At 54.3% G+C, this 26081-nt stretch overlaps 1 protein-coding gene across 13 annotated transcripts in view; it reads left to right on the forward strand.

Annotated features, from left to right (window-relative positions):
* Positions 1-783: 783 nt before the first annotated feature.
* The window catches only part of Cacna1g (calcium voltage-gated channel subunit alpha1 G), a 67941-nt gene continuing 42643 nt past the window's right edge, over positions 784-26081 (forward strand). For 9 of the 13 annotated variants that reach the window (XM_032913258.1, XM_032913261.1, XM_032913260.1 and 6 more), the window contains exons 1-9: positions 785-1532; positions 8496-8607; positions 8768-8901; positions 9227-9324; positions 11207-11366; positions 12480-12780; positions 12945-13037; positions 15014-15797; positions 17517-17896. In XM_032913258.1, coding sequence (XP_032769149.1) covers positions 1291-1532; positions 8496-8607; positions 8768-8901; positions 9227-9324; positions 11207-11366; positions 12480-12780; positions 12945-13037; positions 15014-15797; positions 17517-17896 — 2304 coding nt within the window. In that variant the 5' untranslated portion in view covers positions 785-1290. Of the gene's footprint in view, positions 1533-8495; positions 8608-8767; positions 8902-9226; positions 9325-11206; positions 11367-12479; positions 12781-12944; positions 13038-15013; positions 15798-17516; positions 17897-26081 lie in introns of all 13 variants that reach the window. The other 4 variants (XM_032913255.1, XM_032913254.1, XM_032913256.1 and 1 more) reach the window with 2 other exon arrangements.

Raw genomic sequence — 26081 nt, forward strand, 5'->3', positions numbered from 1 at the left:
AGGTTATTAAGCAGGTGGAGAGTCGGATTTAGCTGTGGGGTCCCGGTAACACCCCTAACTCCTGTGATTCCTGTCTCCCTTCTTTTCCAGTCCTGCTTAGACTAAGGTTCTGACTTCTGGCTGCTGTCCAATTTGAGGGTCCTGGACAAAAGATGTCAGAGGCCGGTTGGGCTACCCCAGGACTCCACGCCAAATACTTTGATTTCTCGAGGCTCCCTCCCAGGGGAGTCCCAAAGACCCCAGAGGCCAATAGGAAAGTGGGTTCGGTCTGGACAGTCGTCTGATTGGCCCCAGCCTTCGGGAGCGAACCCAGGGGCAAGAGGAGGGTAGAAAGGCGGTCCTGGTTTTGGGGTGGGAACCGGATTCCAGCTGTGGTTCTCTCCCCCGGTACCCCCTCCCGCACTGGCACGGCGGCCGACCAATGGAAGGGCGGCTCTGGACCGGTGATGCACGGCGATTGGCTGTGAGGTTGGCTGGGGAAAGGCGGGGCCGAGGCTTGAAGTTGGAGTGAGGGATCCAGCTGTGGTGTGCGCCGGGCTCCTCGCCGCCGCTTTCGCTCGTTCTCTCGCTCCGCGTCTCGGCCGGAGGAGGAGGCAGTGGCGCCGGCGACAGCTACGGCAACGGCAGCCACGGCGGCGGCGGCGGCAGCGGCGACATCTCCGCCTCCACCCCCGCCCGGGACGGCCCCCCACGGTCCCCCCGCCCCTCCCGGTCCTTTAGCCCGCCGAGGGGGGGAGGAAGGAGTCGGCCCCCACCCCCTCCAAACCCACCCCCAAAGAGATCCCTCCTCCCCTCCCCCCCCCCGCCGTCTCTGGCGCGGAGCCGGGACGATGCTGACCCCTTAGATCCTGCTCCAGCTGCGCTGAGGGAAGAGGGGGCGCCCCTCCCCGGACCCCCGCCCTCCATCGGGTGGCCCCTTTTTTTTCTCTTCCTCTCGGGGGCTGCTTCGCCGAAGGTAGCGCCTGTTCGGGCAACCGGAGCCTGGGCGCGAAGCGAAGAAGCCGGAACAAAGTGAGGGGAAGCCGGCCGGCTAGTCGGGGAGCCCCCGGGAACCCAGGGGAAGCGGGACTCTCGCCAGGCGGGGCTTCCCTGAGACCCGGCGCCCCGCGGGCAGCATGCCCCTGAGGGCAGGGGGAGCTGAGCTGAACTGGCCCTCCTGGGGGCTCAGCAAGCTCTCTAGAGCCCCCCACATGCTCCCCCACCGGGGTCCCCCGGTTGCGTGAGGACACCTCCTCTGAGGGGCTCCGCTCGCCCCTCTTCGGACCCCCCGGGGCCCCGGCTGGCCAGAGGATGGACGAGGAGGAGGATGGAGCGGGCGCCGAGGAGTCGGGACAGCCCCGTAGCTTCACGCAGCTCAACGACCTGTCCGGGGCCGGGGGCCGGCAGGGGCCGGGGTCGACGGAAAAGGACCCGGGCAGCGCGGACTCCGAGGCGGAGGGGCTGCCGTACCCGGCGCTAGCCCCGGTGGTTTTCTTCTACTTGAGCCAGGACAGCCGCCCGCGGAGCTGGTGTCTCCGCACGGTCTGTAACCCATATCCTTCGGGGCACCGCGATGGGCCGGACTAGGGGGGTCTACAGGGGGGCGGGCCGTGTCGCCAGAGGGGACCGAAAGCTAGGTGAGTTGGAGAAGTGAGCCTGGACTGTGAACAGTTGAGTGGGAGACTGCTAAGGAGGGGAGGGGGCGTCTGAGTAGAAGCGGAGACTGGTGGGTACCCCAGACGAGCCCCACCTCCGAATACACACACCTCAGTCTTCCTTGGGCGGGGGTGAGGGGTGGAGGGTTTAAATCCAAGCTAGGAAAAGAGAGGAGAGGTGACCCTCTGGCAAGCAGCTGGATGCTCTACAGATGTGGGCAGAGGAGGGTCGTCATCCTCCAGATGTGGGCAGCTTCAGGAGCCTGGGCTTTCTACTCCGCCAGCCCGCCCGCCGGCGGGTTAGCGAGCTGGGTTTGGTTTTCGAGTTTGGGGGCAGGGGTGGAGAGGAAGCTGCGGGGACGGAGGAGGGGAGACCGCAATCTCCTGGGGTTTCCTTATGCCCCCGCCCCAAAGTTTGCGGCGGATTCTAGGGTCCAGTCCCCCTACCTAGTCCTTAAGGCTGAGGTTTTTACTGACCTAGCGGGAAACAGGGGTGGGGGCAGGTCCTACCCCCCAACACCCTCCCAATCCGCGGGTTGGAGGCACAACAAGGAGATTTCGGCGGCGGCTGATGTCAGGGGTGCAGAATGAGAACAAGATGTGGTGAAGGGGGAGCTGTCTACCCCCAGAGCTGGACTGGAGCCCCTTTCAGAGAGAGCCCAATGCGGCCAGCGCCCTCCCCACCTCAATTCTTTATCTGATGTTGAGTGCTAAGGTTGGGTTGGGGAGTTTTGTGCTGGATTTTTTTCTAGTGTGGGGGGGTACTGACAAAAGCTCCGGCAAGTGGGGGATGGGATTAAGCTCGTCCACACTACGCCTCCCCTTTCACAAATCAGAGTGTTCCGGCTGATGGCAGACCAGGTATGGGAAACCGCAGTCGTCTGAAAGTGTTGGGGGGACCAGGAGACTGCCAGTGTGTTCATTAAGGAGGGCTGAGGTCGAGCTCCCCAAGCCTACTCTGTGGATGGGTTTTGGGAGCGCATGCCCAACATTCCAGGCAGATGAATTGTGATCCTCACCCTCACCTCTGCTTAGCCTGGCGTGGTCAGGGAACCCCTGGTCCTCTTAAAAACCCTTAGCATAAAGCACTCACTGGTTTGACTGACGCCCATCTCTGGGGTACCAGAAAGGTGGGGGCTGGCTGTATGGCTATCCCAGTGCTGATAGCCTCTTCTGATTCTCTTCCTCTAGCCCAGAGAATTCTCTGGGAGTCAGGCTGGGAGACCCCAGGTTTACCCTGTAGCCTTGGAGAGCCCAAGTCCGGCTCTGCTTTGGAGCACAGGGGCAGGGGAGAGCTTGATGCTGCCCTCTGCAGCCGCTGCCTCTAGTGCGCAAAGCAGGATATAGGCTGAGTCCCCCCACCCCCTGCTCCACACTCCTTGAGTCTTGAGAAGCTCCCCTCATCACCCCTCCCAATCCTTTGCCCCTAGAGCCTAGGGGCTCTGAGGACTGTGGTCTCCCTAACTGCTATCTTGAATTATGAGTCTCTGTCCCAAGGTCTCCTTCTCTGTGGCAGAGATGGAGATGAGAAAAGAAGCCCTCATCTCCACTCCTAACCACATTATGAATGGGAAACCCCTAGCAGTCCCTACCTTCTCCTTCTCAGGAGTCCTAGGGGTAACCTCTCCCTTCAAATACCCCCTAAAAACAGACCTCTGGCAAGCATCTCTTCCCACTTGTCCTATCTCCAGGTGGAGGATCTGGAGGTACTTTCCTGGAAGGAAATAAGTGACCAGGCTTGCACGAGGGAAAGAGGTGGGAGTCTGGTGTTAATCTTGAGATTGGGGGGCAGGCCCAATCTGGGGAGTCATGTGTGGTCCTGGGTGTGTAGCATCTATGTCCCTAAATCTAGACTAGCTAGTTGAATATGCCGAGAACAATTTCTTGGTAAAGGGGGCTACCGGGACTTTTACCCCCATTTTCCCATCCGACCCAAGTCACAAGGACAAGTGTATTTCCACCGCCAGAGAAGGACTCTGAACTGCCCCCTGAGCCTTAACCCTCTCCTTCCTCTCTTTTGGGTATCTATAAGACTTCTGTTGGCTTCAGGAGTTCCCAATGTAGGTCACGAAGACATTGGTCCTGAGGGGCCTGACAGGCTTCCCCTCCCCAATTAACTGAAGCAGTTAGTTAGCCTTTTTCTCGACATACTTTTCTCGGCCCCTTCCTCTTGCGGCCTCATTAAAAGGCCAGATTTCCTAGAGTGGAGATCTAGGTGTAGGTAGGATGTGTGTGTGTGTGTGTGTGTGTGTGTGTGTGTGTGTGTGTGTGTGTGTGTGTATGTTGTGAAGGGAAGAAGGAGGAAAGACAAAAGTCTATGTTCCTCTACTGGGGTGATCAGGGACATGGGCCCAACCAGCTCCCTGGCAAGCCACTGCTTCCCAGGTTACAGGGACCGCTGGCCTTTGCAGTGTGTTTCTTACAGTGTGAGGGCGTGCGTTTCCCCTCCCGGGAAGGAGTTCCTGAGCATTCCCTCTCGGGTTGTTGTGTCACATCTGGAAGTTTGTGTAGGAGTTTCTCCAAGCTCAGAGCCCAGCACAGCTTTTTCTCATTTGGAAATCACAGGCTGGCATTTGGGATGGAGGAGTGGGAGGGGGGCCAGAGAAGGAGAGGGGAGCCTGCCAGGAGTTGGGGGAAGGAGGGGCGGGGAGGCCTGAGAGACAGGAGTCCTAATGGCTTCCAGAAGTGAATGTGAGTGCGGGACTATGCGTCACTGTGTGTGTCCAAGTGTGTGTCTCTAGAAGGGAAGAGGCCCTAGGAATTCCTGTAGTCTCCCTTGCCATTGTCCCAGTGCCCCAAGGCTTCCGATTCTTCCCAAGGGAGGGTTCTCCATTGGGTCCCCAGAGGGGGGGGCATATAAGGGGGTTGCTTGAATCTCATATGTTCCCTCATCCGTCCCATTTCCAAACCCTCGACCATCCAGAGAAGGTTCTGGGGAGAAGAGCTGGGGCAGAGAACTGAGTAGAATTGGGGTGGGGGCAGAGGATCTTGGGTAATCTGTCCCAGATTCTCCTTTCTTCTGGGTCATATAGACTCCTCTGCACGTACTCTGTTCCACTGCTGGGGGACTCCCCATCACCCCTAGTGCCAGTTGGAGTCATTCCTGGGATTACCCCTCCACCCTGGCCCCCCTTCTGCTGCTCCCGCCCCAGCTCTCACCCCGCCCAGCCTGCCTTAGCTGGGATGGTGACAGACACACTGCTCACACACGCGCGCCCAGACACACACACACACACACACACACACACACACACACACACACACACACACACCACCCAGTCACAGAGTTTGAATCAGATTTCTGGCCTATTTCCCCTCCCAAAGATTCCAGTGGCCCTTTCTCATGTGTCTCTGTGTCTCCTGTCTCTGTCTCTGGGTGGGGCTGGCTGCCTTTCGGGCAGGCTTCAGTTTTCAGTTCATTTGGAACCCTCTTTCCCCACACACCCACACACCGGAGCTGGGGGCGCATAGGGAAACAGGGTAGTTAGTGGGATGGGGCCATTGTTGGGGATTCCCCTTTTCTGAAGAAAAATAAATGAGCACAGGCCCTCAAACTAAACCCCTGGACGTTTTCCGCCCTAGGGAGCATGAGATCCCATAGACTACCAATCTCTTGGTGGGGTGGGTGAAGCAAGGACCTGTGCCCCATCCCCCAACTCTTACTAGAAGGCCAGAATCCCTGGGTCCAGGCCAATTTCCTCCTCAGTTTTCCTTAGTCTCACATTTCCAGACTTCTGGGAGGGAGAGAGGCCTGCTTGCCGTCTGGGTTCACACCCTGGGCCCAGGGCCTTAGATTTCTAGTTGCCAATAATCTAGGCAAAAGCTCTATCTAGATAAAAACCTATGGAGAAGACTCATTTGTGGATATAACATGCTCTATTTCCCTCTCTTTCCCAGGAAAGAGAGGAGGGGGAGGGATGGTAGAGAGGTCTGCTTCTGCCATTCTCTCTTTCTCTGCTTTTGATGGTGGGTTGTGGGGAGGAGAAAGATCCTCCCCTCTCCTGCTCCCACCCTTTGGGATCCACTCCAGCCCGGACAGTCACCATAGCAACAGTAGACATGTGACCGCACAGGTCTCTCTTAGTCACTATGGCAACCAGTGTCCCCCGTTCCCTTGGTTACCATGGGGATCTGTCACATGGTTTTTCCCCCAACCTGATAACCTGTGGGTCTCCCTGCTTCTCTTTCCTTGCATAAGGACAAGAGAGCAATCTGGGCAAGGGGAGAGAATGTGTAAGGGGGTGGGGGGTGTCTCTTCAATTACCATGGCAACAAATCCACACCACCTGGTGACACATTCTCCTGTTGTTATGGCAACAGAAGAACATCACACAGTGACATACTGCCATGTTGCCAAGGAAACAAGCCCCACCCTGGGAAGGGTGAAAGATCCCCCCCTTTAGATATTCCTCTACTCAGGTTGTTCTAGATTTGCCTGTCCTTTCATACTTATCTACAGTGAAGGGGAAGCCAGAGTACAAGGAATGTGCCTGGGTGCAGGCTGGATTGCCAAGGAACCTGGAGAAGGGGATTTGGTTAAGAGCCAGATATGGGGTTGTCTGGGGGCAGGTTCTGACTATCAGAGGTCCCAGACCGAGTCTTTCTGGGACAGAAGGGGGACGCAGTTCTTCCAAAGGTCAATTCTGTTCCCCCTTACATCACTGTCATGAATCTGTCACTATTCAGGGAAACATCAGGAAAACATGAATGGGGAGGCACATCTGGCTTCTAGATAGGCAGATGACTGACTGACAGGCACAGTGGCTCATTCATTTATTCCTGCTGGGCACTGGCCATTTGCTCGGGACTGCGTGTCACTCTGGGCTTTGTCGCTGCTGTTAAGGATGCAGCAGAGTACCCTTACCTGCCAGGAGCCATAACTAGCACCGGAGAAGAGCCATGAACATGGATGACTTAACTAGGTAGAGTCACTGTCACTGGATGTCCAAATAGATACCCTGGAGCCCTTCTCCCCCAACGTTGTTCTCAAGGGCCTGCCCCTCCTAGGCCCTGTCTGTCCTGCAGAGGAGAATGGGCTAGCTTGGGGAAAACAGACTAGTTATTAAGGGTAATTGTGTCCTTTCCTTTCCAAGTGGTGGCTTCCTCCCTTTCCCCCCTTTTTCCAGAGTGACCCCTGGCTGACCCCCATTCTGGAGAGAGATCTATTGGCTACACTCAGGGCTACAGTCAGGAAAACAGCCCTGTAGAAACACTTTCATTTACCCTGCTCACCTACTAAGCCTCTAAACCTGGCATTTTATTTTATTTTATTTTATTTTATTTTATTTTTACCCTTTTTTTCTTTTGGTGTTTTGAGACACAGCACAGCCCTGGCTGTCCTGGAACTTGCTCTGTAGAGGAGGCTGGCTTTGCACTCCGAGATCTGCCTGCCTCTGCCTCCCAGGTGCTGGGATTAAAGGTGTGCACCATACTCTCGTTCTTTTAAAGGATGGATAGTAGGAAAACTGGAACATCTTAGGACTTCTAGGGTGCTAGGCGAGTGGTGATGGGGGATGTGAGCCCAAGAGAAATGAGCCTGGCTAAAAAGAAGGGGGAAGGCTTCAAGGTGGCTGAGGGAGAAGTCAGGGTTGGAGATTCAGCACAGAGGTGGGTATAGTGGAAGGCAACCTGCAGGCCCAGTTTTAGTTCTCTGAACCTCCCTGATCATCTCCTCATTCCCAGTCCAGAAGCAAGGCAAAGACAAGAACAGCCCAAGGGTTCTAGGCACCGAGTAGAGGGCCGGCAATAGACAGCCACAACCCCTTCCTCCTTTTCTAGACTCTACTCGTCTCTGGTTACTTTGTTCTTTCTACCTCACCCCTATTTTTTCATGAGGAAACTAGGCTGTCTGGTTGTGTATCTGTGGGGTTCAGGGCCTAGAACCTTCTTTATCCAGAGGGATCTTGTATAGTCTCATGCCAATGGGCTGAAGGTCAGCCACTCAACAGAACTCACGTAGAAAGGCCCAGGATTTAGAAAGAACTTCCTCTGCTCCTAGCTGCTTGGGTTTAGAAGGTACGAGAGATATGGTGGCAGGCCAGCCTCATGTATGATCCTACTGTCCGCTCTGTATAGCTAAAGCTTGTACCAGTCCAGGCTCTGGCATGGGGAGTAGTTTTGATCCAAAAGGCATGGATGTGACAAAAGGCTGAGGACTTTAAGAAGCTGGTGGTTGAAGGGAGAGCCTGGGGCTCCCCTGAAGTGTTGGGGATAGGGGAGGGGGGCTGAAGATGTAGGCTTCCTTGTCTGGTACCAAGGCTCTCATGAGTCCCTGCCTGTCTGAGTGTGTGTAGTATAAGGAAGGTGACAGAGTAGACCACGAGTTTGGAAGCCTCAGGCTCATCCTGGCATCTTGAGCGACTCTGGCACATGACTTGGCTTCAGCTCTCTGGGTCTTGCTGTCCTTGGGTTGTGGGGAATAGAATGATCCACCCTGGATGCCTCACGGGGCTGTTGTGAGCAGCCTTCGTCGTCGTCGTGGCATTGTGCGAAAGTGCGTGGTAAACTGTAAGGCAGGCTTAATCCGACTGTAGGTTTGTGTAACACATTCGCATACATTATCTCACTTGCTTCTCACATCTATCTGGTGAGTGAGGAGGTTGAGATTCACAGCAAACTCATGGGCCTGGCATTTCCACACGCACCATCGATGCTGTTCCCGACACGGCTTGTGCAAACCGCCAGGGGAGTCATGGCTTCCTCCACCTTACAGATGAGGAAGACGGGATTGGAGTGATAAAAGACCTTTCATCTCACCTCTTGTGTTTCCAAAATCCCTCAGGGGGTTAATGGACAGGTAGCAAGCATTAGTATTCTCCGACAGCTCAGGCTCTGGATAACTGTTTCCTTGACGCCGGATACGTGGTTCGAGCGAGTCAGTATGCTGGTCATTCTTCTCAACTGTGTGACTCTGGGTATGTTCAGGCCGTGTGAGGACATTGCCTGTGACTCCCAGCGCTGCCGGATCCTGCAGGTGAGTGTGTGCGTGTGTGTGTGCGTGCGCGTGCGTGTGTGTTTCTTAGATCTTAATACCCTGAACTATGTTCTACCAGAAGCCCAACTGGTGGGCTCTGGGTGGGAGGGGTGTCCCCCCCAATCTCCTCAGTTTCTTCAGCCCCTCCTCTCCACTGTAGGCCTTCGATGACTTCATCTTTGCCTTCTTTGCTGTGGAAATGGTGGTGAAGATGGTGGCCTTGGGCATCTTTGGGAAGAAATGTTACCTGGGAGACACTTGGAACCGGCTTGACTTTTTCATTGTCATTGCAGGGTGAGGGCTTTGGCTAGGGCAGAAGAGTAGTGGGTTGATCTCCTGCCTCTCTGGCTGTCCAGTCAGCCAAGGCTGCCTGCTTGCAGTGACCTGGCCTTTCCTCCGAATCTCAGTCTTCCTTTGGGGTCAGAGGAGACTGTCATTGCTTGGGGTGGGGGTGAGGGTCCTTGCCCCTTAGACAGAGCTGATCTTCAGCCTCCCTTGGCAGAGGAGAGGGGAGAGTCCTAGGTCATTCTGCCACCTCACAGCACAATTCTTCACTGGCTTCTTTCACATGAACTTGGCCTCAAACTCAAAGGGCCTCCTTCCTGGCCTCTCCCCACAGGATGCTGGAGTATTCGCTGGACCTGCAGAACGTCAGCTTCTCCGCAGTCAGGACAGTCCGTGTGCTGCGACCGCTCAGGGCCATTAACCGGGTGCCCAGTGAGTGACCCCTTAGCCCTCACCCCTGGACAGAAGGCCCTCAGAGGAGATGTGGCACAGGCATCATGACCTAACAATTTGAAGCTGAGACAGAGAAGGGCACAGTAGGGACCCAGTTGGAGCCCCTAGCCCTGGTGGGAAAATCTCCCCTCCCAGTCATTTCAGCCAGCCATGCTTTAGACAGAATCTTAGAAACACCTCAGATGACCCCTTTCTAGGGTAATAAAGATGGGCGGGGACCAGTGGAGCGACTGTCAGACCCGCAGGAGGGGACACAAAGTGCTAGTGGCTGTCTCTCAAGACAAGGCCACTCCATGCCTTACACTCCGGCCGTAGTTGCATTCCCCCCCTCCCCCAACCCCTTTCCAACTCTTGCAGTGATCGCCGGGACCATTATCTAAATTAAACCGCATTGGTTCTGGAGCCAGCAAAGGTTTGGCAGCTCCAGCTCCTTTGCTGTCCTGCCCCTCCTCCTTTGCAGGCCCCCTTTGCAATTCCTCAACCTATCCATGCTGCAGAGGGTCCCCACCGGGGCCTCAGGAGGGGGCACCATGCCTGACTTTATGCCTGATGTTGCAGCAGCCGCGCGCGCGCGTGTGTGTGTGTGTGTGTGTGTGTGTGTGTGTGTGTGTGTGTGTGTGTTGCAGATATCTCTGGGAGGGCAGAACTGCTGAGTGAGTCTGGGGTGGGGCAGGATGTGTGGCGCTAACGGGGATCCAGAAGAGGGGCGTGGCTGGCCTCCTCTCCCAGGTGACAGCCACTAGATTTATAGACCTCAGACTAACCACTGCTGTAATTCCCTTAATGCAAGCCCTGAGGAATTGATCTCAGTTGGATCTCTGAGGAGCTGAAGGGGGGTGGGAAGAACTGAAAAGAAGGAGGGCCGGCTACAGCAAGGTGGCTGTGGCCATCAGGAAGGTTAACCAGTTGCTGGTGTGCTGTCGTTTAGACCTTTTGCCCTGGAGAGAGCAGGGCCCACACAGGGTACTTTGGAGGTCAAATAGGCCACTAGAGATCCACCAGTTTGACCAGGGCTTAGGCGCTCTGAGTCTTCTGAAGGCTAGTTCAAGTATTCGGGGTATTGAGTACCAGAACTGAAGCGAGGTGAGTGGGTCCCTAACAGGCTTTTATTTGGGGTTGGGGGTACGTAGTGGCCTTGACCCTGGAGGCAGGGAATACTCCCTAAGAGATAGAGTTATGTATGTCTCTTCAGACCCTGATTTCAAGATCAGGACCCAGCAGGAAACAGAGACACAGAGAACACAGATGCGGGCCTAGGGGATGGGGGTGGGCTCAGAAGCCCGGTTAAGTGCTGGTCATCCTGTCTGCCTCTAGCCTGCCTCTAGGTCCCAGCTTAGTTCCCCCAGTGGCCCTCTAGGGGCATCATTTAGGAAGGTCAGGTGACTGTGTCTGGTGAGAGAAGGAAGTGGGAGGTGTGTGTGTGTGTGTGTGTGTGTGTGTGTGTGTGTGTGTGCCAGCCAGTGCCTTTTGGAGCAGGATTTGGAAGCACAAAAACCTAAATTTAAGTCCTGGCGCCTACATTGAGCAGTTCTCATCCTGAGCAGCTCACGTCACTTCTGCGAGCCTCAGGCTTCTCATCTGTAAATTGGGGGTGATAACAACAGCCCCGCGGACAGTGGGAGAGTGAGATGGGACTCAGAACTTGGGAGGGCTTTGGAAACCACGGTTTCTCCAGCTAGGTGGTGGTGGTGACATACGACAATTAATATAGAGGGACCAGTGCTGCCCAGGAGAGTTAGGGGTGTCTGCCAGTCTCCTCTCCAGCTTAAACTGACCCCTTACGTCACACCAGTGGAGCCTGTGTCACTCAGCCGAGCTGGGACACACTGGAGCCCCCAGCATGGCTCTTCTGCTTCCACAGGCATGCGCATTCTCGTCACATTACTGCTGGACACCTTGCCCATGCTGGGCAACGTCCTGCTGCTCTGTTTCTTCGTCTTTTTCATCTTTGGCATCGTGGGTGTCCAGCTGTGGGCAGGACTGCTTCGAAACCGATGCTTCCTCCCTGAGAACTTCAGCCTGTGAGTGGTGGGGCCGGGGGGTGACGGACTGGGGAGCTGTGGGCCTCTCGTAGTCCCTGGCTTCCTGTTGCCATGGATGTACGCGGTCTCATATCTGTCACTTGGCGCTCATTGGAACAACCTGGGGCGTTTTAAAGTCCCGATGCCCAGGTACCCCTTCCAGAGGTGCCCCGTGGCCTTGACCTGGGGTTCGACTTGGAGTTAGGCATTTTTAAAGTGCCCTTCCCCTGACCCCCAGAAGCCAGCCACATCGTGCATGTCTTTAATCTCAGAACTCTGGAGACAGAGTTGGGTGGATCTCTGTGAGTTTCAGGTTGGTTTAGTTTACATAGTTCCGGGCCAGTCAAAAATATTTAAGTGAGACCTTATTACTACATAAGTGAGACCTTATTACTACATAAGTGAGACCTTGCCTTAAAACAAAGAGAGAGAGAGAAAGAAAGGAAGGAAGGAAGGAAGGAAGGAAGGAAAGAAGGAAGGAAGGAGGAAAGGAAGGGGGAGAGGAAGGGGAAGGGAAGGAGGGAGGGAAGGAGAGGAGGAGGGAAGGAGAGAGGGAGGGAGGGAGGGAGGGAGGGAGGGAGGGAGGGAAGAAGCAGCAGGCTCCTTAAGGGCTGGGGATATAACTCAGTTGGTAGGGTGCTTACCTAGTATGCATGAAGCCCTAACTTTTATCCCCAGCACTGCATAAACCGGTGCTGTGGTTCATACCTGTAGTCCCAGAACTCAGGAGCCAAAGACGGGAGGATCATAAATTCACAATCATTTGGCTATATAGAGTTTGAGACTAGCCTGGGGATACGTGAGACTACCTAACAAAGAAGGAAGGGGTGGATGGAAAAATAAACTTCCCTGTGATCTTGACTTGCAACAAAGTTGGAAAACCACCTCCCTAGAATTCAGGACCTCTGGACTCTGGAGTTCCTGAGCAAGGCCTCATATCCTCCCAGCCCTCCCATCCCTACCCACAAACCCCTCTGTCCAATCCCCTCTCCCCCGGTGGGTCTGACCTACCCTCTGTGTGCCTTAGTGCAACCGCAACAGCTTTCTCTTCCTTGGTGTCTCTATGGCGGATCCTACTCCCCAGCCTTACGTCTGTCTCCCATCCCCCTGCAGCCCCCTGAGCGTGGACCTGGAGCCTTATTACCAGACAGAGAATGAGGACGAGAGCCCCTTCATCTGCTCTCAGCCTCGGGAGAATGGCATGCGATCCTGCAGGAGTGTGCCCACACTGCGTGGGGAAGGCGGTGGTGGCCCACCCTGCAGTCTGGACTATGAGACCTATAACAGTTCCAGCAACACCACCTGTGTCAACTGGAACCAGTACTATACCAACTGCTCTGCGGGCGAGCACAACCCCTTCAAAGGCGCCATCAACTTTGACAACATTGGCTATGCCTGGATCGCCATCTTCCAGGTGGGGCCACGTGGGCCCTGGGGCATTGCCCAGAACAGTCACAGGACACTGTACAACCTGGGAGTGCTCATCCTCAGGGTTAGGGTGGTGGCTAGGGTAGTGAGACAGAGGGAGGAGGCCTTAGTGGTGCCAGCCAGGGTCAGCCGTCTCTCTTGCCTCCACAGGTCATCACACTGGAGGGCTGGGTCGACATCATGTACTTCGTAATGGACGCTCACTCCTTCTACAACTTCATCTACTTCATTCTTCTCATCATCGTGAGTGACTCCTCCAGCCTTCATGGGAGTTGTGGGGAGGGCGTCATGGGGACAAAGGTGGAGGCAGAGAATAGATGGGAAGTCCCATAGGGGTGGCAGCCTCTGCCATACTGTGGGAAGGATGACGGGTAAGTCAGGAGAAATCCTAGACCAAAAAGCCAGACTCTACCACCCGCTACTGTTAGGACATTTTGTAAGTCGTCCTCTTTGAGGCCCCCATTCCCACTGACAGCTTCAGACTCTTCACTGGTACAGTGGAGGGAACCCACTCCGCTAACCGTCGTGTCCCTTAGGGAAGCTCGGAAATGGCCAAGTATAGATCTGTCTTTATGAGCCCTAGGGGAGCACTGTCGGTATTCGGTTGGAGAAGAGAAAGACGTTCGACACCCTGAAATGCTTACAAGCAAGGAATCATGCACCCCAAATTCCAATCAGTATTGAGAAATACTGAGAGGTCTCTCCTTCCTTCCAGCTCTGAAATGCCAGGGCATTATGAAGGCAGAAGACAGGCCAAAGCAGCATCATTTAATCACTTTAATCACTACCAGTCATAGTAGATGCTTTCATGGATACCACTTACAGCTGATATTTATTGAGCACTTATTGTGTGCCAGCTGCTGCTTTCTGCACTTCCTGGGGGCTGGGCGTTTCGTCCTCACCCTGATCTTGTTGCCACCTTTGTTTTTCAAGCAAGGAAAACCACTGCCCCTCATTTATCTGTCCCCACCATGTGCTTTGTCCAAGCCGTGGATCAGTCTTGCCAGGAAGGGTTGTCAGTGCTGGCGTGGCTGTACTTCCTCGTACTCCTGTGAGGTGGGCGCTTCAAGGACTCCGGCTTCTAAGCGGGAACTCAGAGCTCTAGAGGGCTGGCCACTGGCCCGAGACTTTGTAGGAAGTTGGGACGAGAGCTGAGATGTCAGCTCCAGGTTACCAACTCCAAGTCTGTGTCACCAAGAGGCCAATGCAGAGCCAGGTGGAGGGTCAGTCACTGAGAGGAAGAGATTAAGAATGAAATTAAGATCATCTGGGAACCTGGGACAGGCTTCAGAGCACCGAGGACAGAATGAGGCTACTCCTGGGGTGAGCGACAGCCTGTAGGCTCTGAGAAAGGGCAATTCCCCAGGCTACCGGAACTTTCCCTAGTATGAAGGAATGACCAGCTCAGAGCCAAGCTTGGCTGAGGACCTGTACCATCCCTGACCATTACCACAGGGGTGAAGCAGGTACCTCAGGCAAGTAAACTTCTTCATCTGGTAAATCGTTGCCGTCCTCACGAGTGCTTGGGTGGGGGAGGGGCAGACAGGGACATCAGGGGCCTAGTTTCCACCCTCCCACACACCTCCTGAAAAATTCTTCCCAAACAGCTCTCTGGAATCACACTAGTGAGGCTAATTATCATAATTACTAGGACATGAGCTAGAGGGGGGGAAAAAAGTCCGCTTCGTTAGCACAAATATTTATTTCCATCATTTAGGCTTGTTGTCTAAACAATAGGTTACCCAGGGTTCTGGGGGAAACCGAGGCATAGAGATGGAGACGGGGGAAGGATGGGCAAGTTAGAACGACGGGCTTGCCAGTCTGTCAGGCCCTTCTTTTCAGACGAGGGTATGGTCGTTCTGTGGTTAAGAGTCCCACCCGAGGTCATGAAGCAAGAATGGATACCAGTGGGAGAGTCATAAGAAATCTCAAAGGGTTAATAAAGATGAAGGCTATGTGTTCCCAGTATGGCACCCATTTCTACAGCATTCTCTCTTAACGGGAACTGGGGAGATGCCTTAGGGTCTTCATGCATACACATTTAAAGGCAGGGAACTGGAGGGTATCGGCAAAGTACGCTATCCCAGCAACAGTGGGGATAAGGCCTGGACTGTTGCAAACCCCATGCCTGGCCCCCAAGGACTCCACTGATTGTGGCAGCTGGCATGGAGTTTCTCTTTTCTTCAGGACATCTCCTCTTTCTGTCCCCACCCCTGCAGGTGGGCTCCTTCTTCATGATCAACCTGTGCCTGGTGGTGATTGCCACGCAGTTCTCCGAGACCAAACAGCGGGAGAGTCAGCTGATGCGGGAGCAGCGTGTACGATTCCTGTCCAATGCTAGCACCCTGGCAAGCTTCTCTGAGCCAGGCAGCTGCTATGAGGAGCTACTCAAGTACCTGGTGTACATCCTCCGCAAAGCAGCCCGCAGGCTGGCCCAGGTCTCTAGGGCTATAGGCGTGCGGGCTGGGTTGCTCAGCAGCCCAGTGGCCCGTAGTGGGCAGGAGCCCCAGCCCAGTGGCAGCTGCACTCGCTCACACCGTCGTCTGTCTGTCCACCACCTGGTCCACCACCATCACCACCACCATCACCACTACCACCTGGGTAATGGGACGCTCAGAGTTCCCCGGGCCAGCCCAGAGATCCAGGACAGGGATGCCAATGGGTCTCGCCGGCTCATGCTACCACCACCCTCTACACCCACTCCCTCTGGGGGCCCTCCGAGGGGTGCGGAGTCTGTACACAGCTTCTACCATGCTGACTGCCACTTGGAGCCAGTCCGTTGCCAGGCACCCCCTCCCAGATGCCCATCGGAGGCATCTGGTAGGACTGTGGGTAGTGGGAAGGTGTACCCCACTGTGCATACCAGCCCTCCACCAGAGATACTGAAGGATAAAGCACTAGTGGAGGTGGCCCCCAGCCCTGGGCCCCCCACCCTCACCAGCTTCAACATCCCACCTGGGCCCTTCAGCTCCATGCACAAGCTCCTGGAGACACAGAGTACGGGTGAGAGCGTGGGTGGGTGTGCTGGGACCCCACAGTTGGAGGCTGGGTGGTGACCTAGAAGACTAGGAGTCCGAGGACCCAGAGCCTAGGGTCCAGTTTCCAAGTCCTCACACTGCCTCTTGTAGCCCTGGCATCTTCCACCAATCCCGTTACTTCCCTTTGAGCCCTACTTACTCCGTCCGTTCAAATGGGAATTACGATGATTGTATATATTAGGGATAATGAGAGCGGTCACACTTGCACACCTACCATGGGCTGCACTCTATGCCTCTGGCCATAACACCTAACCACTGCTGCCTGATGGAATGCCTGTCACATGCTTTGCAGGCAAGATCTGCTTGAGTCCCCTGGACAGGTTGGTAATAAGCTTACAGGCAACCTTGCCAAATGCACAAGAGAAAAGGTGGCTAGGAGTGTGAGCTCAGGACCATCTGATTCTGTAGCCCACCCTGTGTCCTTTGTCCCAAGGCTCGGGGGCGGGGGAGGGGAGATGGCGAGTGCCTGTGACAGACTGGTGCCTCACAAGGTGACGGCTGTGCACAGAGAGACCTGACGCAGGAGCAGCCAGTGCTGAGAGCAGCTAGCCTGTGGGTAGAGCTTCTGCGACCTGGGGGAGTAGTGATGCTTGCCGCTTGTGGGCGGGCTACCCGGGCAGACACAGCCTGGGGCCTTGTGTTTCAGGGAGGACGTGGTGACAGAAGGTAATGGGATAAGTGAGATGTCCCCTGGGTCCAGAAAATGTCACCACAGAACACAGAGCGAAAGGTTTTTATGCTAGCTCTCCCACTGCCCTGCCCTGGGTCGTGGGCTGGTCACATCCTACACACAGGCTTCCACTTTCCACTGTATAGTAGGTGAGACCATCACTACTGTGGGAGCTGACTGATGTCCTGTGGTATACAGATGTCGTTTCGTGCCTACTAGGGGTCAGGTCTTGAGCCAAGGGCCTCCTCGAATTTGCTTTATCTGTGTGGTCTCAGAGGTGCCACTCATTTCTTATATTCTGTGACGAAAACAGGAGTTAGATGGACAGGGGATGCCTCGGGGCACATCCCTGTGTGTATTCAGAACACTTTTGATATATGTACGTGTGCTAGTGTGCGTGAAGGAAGGGGAGACTCCATGTGGGCATGTGTATATGAGGGTACAAGTGTCTGATTTACATGCATTTGGATATGGTGCTCCTTCCTGGTGTGTACATATGCACATATGTGCGTGGGTCTGGTATAATAACATTGGATGGCACCAATGTGCTTGGGTACATGTGTTTGGTGTTTGTTGTGGTGTACAAATAGCATAGGCCCACTATACATGTGCAGAGTATGTGCATGTAGTGTGTGAGTCTGTGTATCTGGTATGTGTGATAAGACGTGTGGGTGTGGGTGGGTGGGTCCCAACGATCCCCTGGGAAATGCTACTCAGCACTGTGTGGGTGCAGACCTGCACTGTAGGGAAGGGGAGATGGTCTAGGTTCCTAGCAGAAAGCTGTAAAGGACCGCAGAGGACATGGTGGCTACCTCTCTCTCAATCCTAGGATCCTTAGAAGTGACCATCAATAGGGTGCTATTGACATTGGAGTATTTTGTTATTCAGAAACGCCCCATTCCCTAAGGGCCTAGCACACCTATCACAGGAGCCCCAGCCTCCCTCCTGCAGGGTCTACATCCTCTTGGGACAGGCAGCTCCCATGAGCCTCTAACGCCTACTCTTTTGTTCCAGGAGCCTGCCATAGCTCCTGCAAAATCTCCAGCCCTTGCTCCAAGGCAGACAGTGGAGCCTGCGGGCCGGACAGTTGTCCCTACTGTGCCCGGACAGGAGCAGGAGAGCCAGAGTCCGCTGACCATGACATGCCTGACTCAGACAGCGAGGCCGTGTATGAGTTCACACAGGACGCTCAGCACAGTGACCTCCGGGATCCCCACAGCCGGCGGCGACAGCGGAGCCTGGGCCCAGACGCAGAGCCTAGTTCTGTGCTGGCTTTCTGGAGGCTGATCTGTGACACATTCCGGAAGATCGTAGATAGCAAATACTTTGGCCGGGGAATCATGATCGCTATCCTGGTCAATACACTCAGCATGGGCATCGAGTACCACGAGCAGGTAGGGATGCGGCCCAGGCTGGCTCTGAACAACCGCTTCTTCCCCTAGGGTTGGCTCCTCTTTGTGACTGGGAGAAGGGGATGGAGAGATGAAGTGATGGGTGGGGTCTCTAGAGGGTGAGCACAGTGATGGTCACCTGCTTTCTGAATGTGGTGGTTGCCCGGGCAGGCACGGCTATGTCCTGTCTGGGAAGGCTTCTCAGAAGAGGGAGGCTCTATGTGCATATGTAATGAGCACATGGGGCAACAAGCCTCCAGAAGTCTTGGGTCTCTTGGTCTCTTCTCTTGGAGAAGGCAAGGCAGGCAAGGGGTGTGTTATCTCAGTAAGTAAAGGGTGACTAACAGGCAGGAGGACCATGCAAATAGAAGTGAGGAATGGATGGTATTGAATGGCTGTGCCTGAGAGAATATCAGGGTACAGCAGACAAGGCAGTCTTGGCTTGGCCTCAGGTCAGAACCTTGCTGTAAACCAGGGTGGCTCTAGCCGGGCAGCTTGAAATCAGTGAGTCTGAGGAACTGCTCCAAGGAGGAGGGTGTTTAGTCAGGAGAAGAGGAGGCTCAGCGGGGACGGTGAGCTGTCTTCAAATATTTGGAGGACTGTCATGTGGAAGAGGGACGCTTGTTCTGTGAGTTGATGGCTGCCAGCCACAGAACTTTGGCGGAGAGAGGAAGCTACCACTGAGCTGTACAGGTGGAATGTGTGGTCGAGTCACGGGAACCGCGCCGGGCTGCACGCATATGCAGGGCCGTCTGAAGAAGTCAGCCAGTAGTGCTGCATGTAGGGCCTCTTGTGTTATTGCCTCTTAATGCTGTTTGTCTGGAAACCACCCCGAGGTAGCAGCGAGGGAACTGACCACCAGAATCTCACCTTTCCTGGTTTGGAAGTGAGCATGTGCACCCCTCCTGCCAGATCCCCATGCTGACACAGAGGCATTGAGAGCTTGTGGCAGTTGGCACGGGAGTGGAGGAGGAGTGTCTCAACCAGTATGGGCTGAGCCAGGGGTGGGGGTGGGGGTGTGAAGCCAGGAAAATGTTCACTTTTCAGAGGGTTTTTGAACCCCCGTACTCTCACCCCACCAACCCCTGCCCTGCAAATGTCATGTGCATCTGCCTCTTCCTTGAACTTCCCTGTCTGGCCAGGCACACCCCTCATTTTTCACATCCGTTGGCTTCATTCTCTCTTGCTTAAATAACCCAGTATGGAGCAGCCATGCCTTGCACTGTTCTTCCCCTGTGTCAGCGAGGTGTGCGTGGAACCACACACCGGCTGCAGTGCCAACGGGTGGCCATGCATGGCACTGGGTGGGCGTGTTGTGTCTGGGCCGCGTGGGGTGTGGGCATGTATGCACACGCCAGGCTCTGCCAGCCTCCAGCAGAGAGGTGTTCTACTCTGCCAGGTGGCTGGGGGAGGGTGGGGACAGCATTTTCCCCTTCTGTGACTCAAGAGATGGAAACCTCTAACCTCTTTACCTCCTTGGATCCCCTGGCCTGAACTGCCACTCCTCTGTTTCACTCAGCACCGGTTTTGGTTAAGTCCCTCTCTCCCAAGGGAACACATTTTTGCTGCCCTCCCCTCCCCACTGGGGAGTTGCACCCAGCAGTCCCTGCCTGGCCAGATGCTGCTGGTGGAGGCTTTGATTGCACTGGGAGGAAGCTGAGTCAGACAGGCTGAAGACAGATGAAGCTGCAGCAAGAGGGCTTTCAGTTAGATGTCAAGAAGGATGCCCCTTCGGAAGGGAAGGAAAAGCCATTAGATGAAGTGCTTCCTGCGACTCCTTAGCCACGTTCTGGAGGAAAGAAGAGGCAACCCTAGCTCCTCCTTAACCCTCAGTAATAGGAGACCCGCATTCTAAGCTGGCAGCATCTGCTGTAGGGGATAAGTTTGTCCTAGAACCTGGTAGCTGAAGGCCCCATGGGGGTGAGTGGGAGTCCCCAGCAGGCTGGGCGGATGACTGGTTGCCGCTTGGCAAGCTCAGAGGATAGGGAGGGTGTCATAAAACTCCAGAAGCTGCCATGGTCCTGTGCTTGCAGGCATTGTGGCGTGAATGTCCCGCCATCTGGGCGCCTGTGCAGGCTGAAGGGAGTGCTGGGAAGGAGGGTGAGGATGGATGCAGGACTGAGAGATGCAGAGGGGCTTGGGGGAGAAATAGGGATGGGAATGGTGCAGAGAGGGCAAACTGGAACCCCAGGGAGAAGGGGGCAGACGAGGCTGGGGCAGGTGTGGAAGGTGAGAGAGACAGAGACCGACCGCTTTAGAGAGACTGGGGAAGGCAGAGAGGAAAGACACTGAAGACAGAGACAGAGGTCCAGATGCGAAGGAGGACGGGCAAGGAGAGGGAGCGCAGGCCTCAGGTGGAGCTGACTGCAGGGGAAGTGGAGCTGACTGGAGGAAGGAAGGCTCTGCAGATGCTACTGCAGTGGCTCTTGGGCCCCAGGCTCCTGCTCTCCCCACGGGGCTCTTAATGAAGTGATTGTATCCATCAATTCTGGTATTGATCAGCTTGGGGAGCCCTGGGGAAGGGGTTGGGGGGCCCAGTGCCAGTCCTCCCTGCTCCCCAGGCTCCTACGGCTGTCTGCTCTGCTTGCTGCTCAGTGTAGTTGCTGGGGACAGTGCCCTTCCCCTCCACCTACCTCTCAGTGAGGGAACTTCATCTTCTTATACCCCCAGACCCTCAAGTTTGGGATGTTTTTCACCTCAACACGCTCTTCTGGTTCCTCTACCCCTTAACCACTAGCCAGCAGTACTGGTGCGAAAGCCAGAAAGATTAATGAAAGGGACAAGGACACAAGAGGAGGCCCCAGCAAGAAAATAACATGGTGACTATAAGATGAGCAAAGGACTCTGTTCTCACCACTGGGGGGAGGGGTGCAGGGAGTACAGGATGGTGAATTATCCATCCATCCCTCTCATTTTATTCCAGCCAGCCAGCCATTCACCAATTCACTCATCTACTCACCTACCCATCCATTCTCCCAACTACTCATCTGTCTATCCATCCATCCATCCATCCACCCACCCATCCATCCATTCATCCATCCATCTATCCTCCCACCTACCCACCCAACTATCCATCCATTCATCCATCTACCAACTTACTCATCTATCCATCAACCAATCCACTCATCCATCCATCCATTCCCCCACCTACTCATCTATCCATCCATCCATCCACCCACCCATCCATCCATTCATCCATACCATTATATCCCCATCCATTCACCCACCAAACCCCAATCCACCTATCCATCCTCCATCCATCCACCCTCCCACCTACCCACCCAACTATCCATCCATCCATCCATTTACCAACTTACTCATCTATCCATCCATCCATCCATCTATCCATCCCCCCACCTACTCATCTATCCATCCATCCATCCATCCATCCATCCACCCATCCATTCATCCATCCATCCATCCCCCACCTACTCATCTATCTATCCATCCATCCATCCATCCATCCATCCATCCATCCATCCATCCATCCTACATTCATATCCTTTGTGTCAGACTTGGGATTACACAGTGGTGCTAATAAATATTTAATAAGTTGCCCTCAATAAAACAAAATAAGCCAGGTCTAATGGTGCTGGCCATCCCAGCTGAAGCAAGAAAATTGGAAGTTCAAAACCAGCCTAGACTACTTACTGAGATTCTGTAACAACAACAAAAATCAAATATTTAGGGGTTTTTATGTATGTGTATGTGGTTGGGTGGGTGTTTGTGCATCATATATGTTTAGGAACTCATGGAGGTTAGAAGCTCCCTTGGAACTGGAGTTACAGGCCATTTTGAGCTGCCATGTGGGTGCTAGGAACCAAACCTGTGCCTTTGCAGGAGCAGTGAGTGCTCTTAGCGACCTAGATGTCTTTCTAGTCTTAAAAAAACACTTTTTAAGTAATAGAGAGCTGAAAATATAACTCTAGAGTTCAATGCTTGCCCAGCCTGCCTTAGATCCTAGGTTCAAACTCTGGCACTACAGAAACAAACAGACCCAACCTAACTGACCTGTTCCTGTGGGGTAAATGCTCCCACCATGGCCGAGTGGAGCTGGGAAGGGATGGACTCCGAGCTGAGTCTGGGTGCCCAGTGTAGTCATCCAAAGCTGCATGGAGGGTGAAGGACAGAGGTACCAGCCACTAAATGTAAATGAGTGGCCACTAGATATGGGCTAGATGAACAAGTGGCAAGATATTAGGTTGGGATAAGAGGTACAGGAAGGAGTTTGACTTATGTCAATAAGTTCTTAGTCAAGATTTTTTTAAAAATCAGTTTTGTGTTTCATCAAAAGCTTCCTGGAAGCCATGATGGAGTAAAGGTGAAAATGACAGGGGAGGTTGCTCCATGCTCTCTTTTTGTTCCTAGAGACAGGGGAAGGGACTGAGGAGAGCCCACAGGTCACTGAATCTTCAGACTCTGGATGACCCCAAGCTTCCAGTGGAGCAGGGCCTTGAGAAGATGTACCTGGGGGCCATTCTTATCTTTCTAAAAAGAAGTGGCCCTGTGCCCTGTTGTCCCAGCTGGGTTCTCTCTATGAGTTGCTGTCTTGGAGTCACAGGCGAACCGTTCTTCCTTGGTTATGAGTCTCAGTAAGGGCAGGTGCCAATGTTTTGTTTAAGGAGCAGGATGGTAGCATATAGGGCTGGGGAACTTGAAGAAGAACAGACAAGTCTGGGGTAGTTGGCCTTTTAGGCCAAGAGAGGACAGGATAGAACACTCCTGCTTGCCACCAGTGTCTGGACCCATCTTGTCACTGCAGATGTATGTCCAGAGAAGGTTTCTATTTATAAGTGATGGAGATTGGCCCACAGTAAGGGAAGAGACGGTAAGATGGAGGTGGGGCCCACATGTGGCTTGCCTAGACCTTTGAAGGGGGTCACACACTCCTTTTCAGCTCTGATGAAAGCTGGGGAACACTCTCGTTAGACACAGACATGGCACATAGCTATTCCAATGTGACATTTGAGGGCAAAGCTTTGTGGATGCCTTCTACTTGGGCCTGGCCTTTGACTCCAGATAGGGGCTGTTGGCCTAGCAAGACATGGGGTGAAACTTTTTTGATGGCCAACCTGCTCTCATATTTTCAAGGGGTCTTGGATGAGGACTAAGTAAGTAAGAAGGTACCGTTCTGGAGCTACTAGGCTGAGGGGTGCTTGTGTTCTCTCAGGGATCCCTTGGCTCTAGGCCTCCCCAGTTCCACATGGGTGCACATCTTGGACATGACAGAAGGTGGGACAGAGCCAAGTGTATGTCCTTGGTCTGTTTCAGTGTCCCAGGAGCTGAACTCCAGGGACAAAGGAGAAGAGCTTACACCTCCACAACAGGTGAGGGAGGTGGTATTAGAAAGGGGCAGGATGAGGGCCATCCAGTGGCTTGGAAATGTACTGGGTAGCATATGGGGCACAAGGCAATCAAGGCGGGAGTGACAGGGATGTGACAAAGACTCTAAGGGAGACTGAGCTGCCAGTAGGTGCAGGCCTGGTGGGGGATGGGGAAGGGAGCTCTTCATCACTCAGATGACAGGAAAGGAGAGCCTCATGCCAAGGGCATGGGTGAGAGAGAACAAAGGTGGGCAGGTCTGCTATCCTACTGGCTGGGCCTTTAGCCCTGGCACCTGACTGTCGGGATGCATGACGGGCAAGCATGACTCCCGATAACTCTGAGGTTCCGAGGCAGAATCTCCAGGCAAGATGGAGTGGGAGAGGGGGAAGGATCATGTTCGAAGAGAAGGTGAAGGGTTTGTTTTAGATGTGTTGAGTTTGAGATGGCTGTGGGCCATGAGGAGAGGGATATCAGGCAGGCTGTCTGTCTGCAAGAGGAGCCAGGGAGTTAGAGGGCACTTGGTTAGTGTCCTCTACACTCCGGTGACAGCTGGAGGGTGGGGAGTGAGGTGATGGTGGAGGGAACATGGCAAGGGGAGGGTGTGGGCCTAGAATGAACTCTAATATGTCGGCTGAGGGGAAGTAGACTGAGAGAGAAGGGAGCCCCTAGAGAGACAGGAGAGGGCTGCATGGGGCCAAGGAAGCTAGGTGCAGGGCAGGAGGGATCAGTCCTGGATGGGTGCTGCCAAGGCAATTACTACCAGAAGAACTAGAAAGATCCTTGAGAGGTGGGGCAGGGACTTGTTGGTGAATGTTCAGAGAGCTCCTATAAGGGGGCAGAGCTGGAGAGAGACTTATGAGAAATGATGGGGAACACTGATGGAGGGAATCCTAGTGCAGGTGGGAGAGGGAGGGGGTGAAGGTGCAGGCTGACAGTGGGAAGGAAACTTGGGAAGGCCAAGTTTGGGACAGAAATGAAGCCCACATGGGAAAAGGAAACTGTGGGTCAGGCATAACACAAGTCTGGAGCCGCCCAGCATGCATGAACTGTTTGGTCAGCACAGTTCATGACTCTGACTTCTCCACTCAGCGGTTCAGGATACAGCAGAGAGGCAGGAACACCGACCAGGACTAACCTGAACCAGGGACCTTCCAGGCAGGAGTCTTCTGAAGCCCATAGCATGAGAGTGGCTTTCAATAGCCAACCATGGGCTCCAGGCCAGAGGTTGACCAGGAGGATGAGAACAGAACAGTTCTCTCTCCCTTCCTCATTTCCTGCTTTCTTCCTTCCCATCCCTTTTCTCTTGTTGAGAGTTTCACTGTGTAGCCCAGGCTGGCCTAAACTTACTTGATAGCTCAGGCTGGGCTTAAACTTGCGGCAATACTCCTGCCTCAGCCTCTTGAGGACTGGGGTTACATGTGTATATCACCATGTGTGTGTGGTACAGTCTGAGGATAGAACCCAGGCTCCACACACGCTAGACAAGCATTCTCCATACTCAGTCCTTCCAAACCCACCGCCTTTTTTTTCTTCTTCTTCTTTCTTTTTTGGTCAAAGATGGGTTCCCTTGTTGCCTGGGCTGACATAGAACTGAAAATGTGGCTGTAGCTGACAATGACCTTGAGTTCTTTATCCCTCTACTTCCTAAGTACCGCGATTACAGCATGGGTCAGCCTGCTAGGCTTGAGGCTCCAGAATTTTAAGTGGCAGGGGCCTGGGCTGTCTGTCTTGAAGCTCAGCCAGCCCTGGCAAGGCTAAGCCTACCTGGCTTGTATTCACTTGGGAAACTTCTAGTAGCTGGAGAGATGGTGGAGAGGATAAGGCTAGCTGCTGGCTCCATCGATAGCTAAGGGGCACAGGGGAAAATAGAGTGAGGGTGCTGGGGGTGAGCTGCGCAGTGAAGTGCTATGAGAGGCTGAGAAGGGAGGGGCAAAGCCATAATCTGTATGCAGCTTGCGAGATTGCTTGAGAATCCCCTGCCACTCTACTGTCGCCCTGGCTTCTCACACCCTCCAGAATACTTGCCTTTTGCTAACTCAGGCACCCTCATCCATCCCTGCAGCCTGCGTAGACCCCAGCTCCTGGGAGCATGAGTTGGGAACAGCCAACTCAGGGTTGAGGTTAGCTGAGGAGTCCAGATTGGTGAGCAGAATCTTTTTTTTTTTTTTTTCTTTTTCTTTTTTTCAAAGCTGGGGACCGAACCCAGGGCCTTGCGTTTGCTAGGCAAGCGCTCTACCACTGAGCTAAATCCCCAACCCCGGTGAGCGGAATCTTTTAGGACTGGTGGAGCTGCCAGGTGCTAAGGAGATGGGGCATGGGACACAGGAAGCCTGGAGTGGCTTGAGCCAGCCTCCTCTTAGCCCTGCTCTGGCTTCTCCACCTTTCCCTGGGAAAAGCACATCACTGTCTGTCAGAACCAAACTGGCTCTCAGGCCTCCTGCCGGGACAGCTGCAGTATCTCTTAATTGGTCCTCGTGTCCCCTCCAAGCCATCTGCATGCTGCCACCACTGCAGCCAGATTAATCTCCTTAATACACAGCCCTGCACATCTCCTCCGTCCCTTCGGAAGCATCAATGGCGGTGTTGTGGGCCAAGGCTGGTCCAGCTTGGGCTGTGTTTGGAGGCTGCTCTCCCTGTGGGCCTCACGGCCTCATCCTCTACCATCTCACTCTCTAGGCTCTGGGTCTCAAGTATGATCCCCCACACCCACCCAAATACACACACACACTCACACACGCACTCACACCCACACTTACACACATTCACACACCCACACACTCACATACTCACATATACACACTAACACACACACACTAACACACACACACTCACACACGCACTCACACCCACACTTACACACATT

Source organism: Rattus rattus, chromosome 9 (genome assembly GCF_011064425.1).
Source record: "Rattus rattus isolate New Zealand chromosome 9, Rrattus_CSIRO_v1, whole genome shotgun sequence".
Classification (NCBI taxonomy): Eukaryota; Metazoa; Chordata; class Mammalia; order Rodentia; family Muridae; genus Rattus; species Rattus rattus.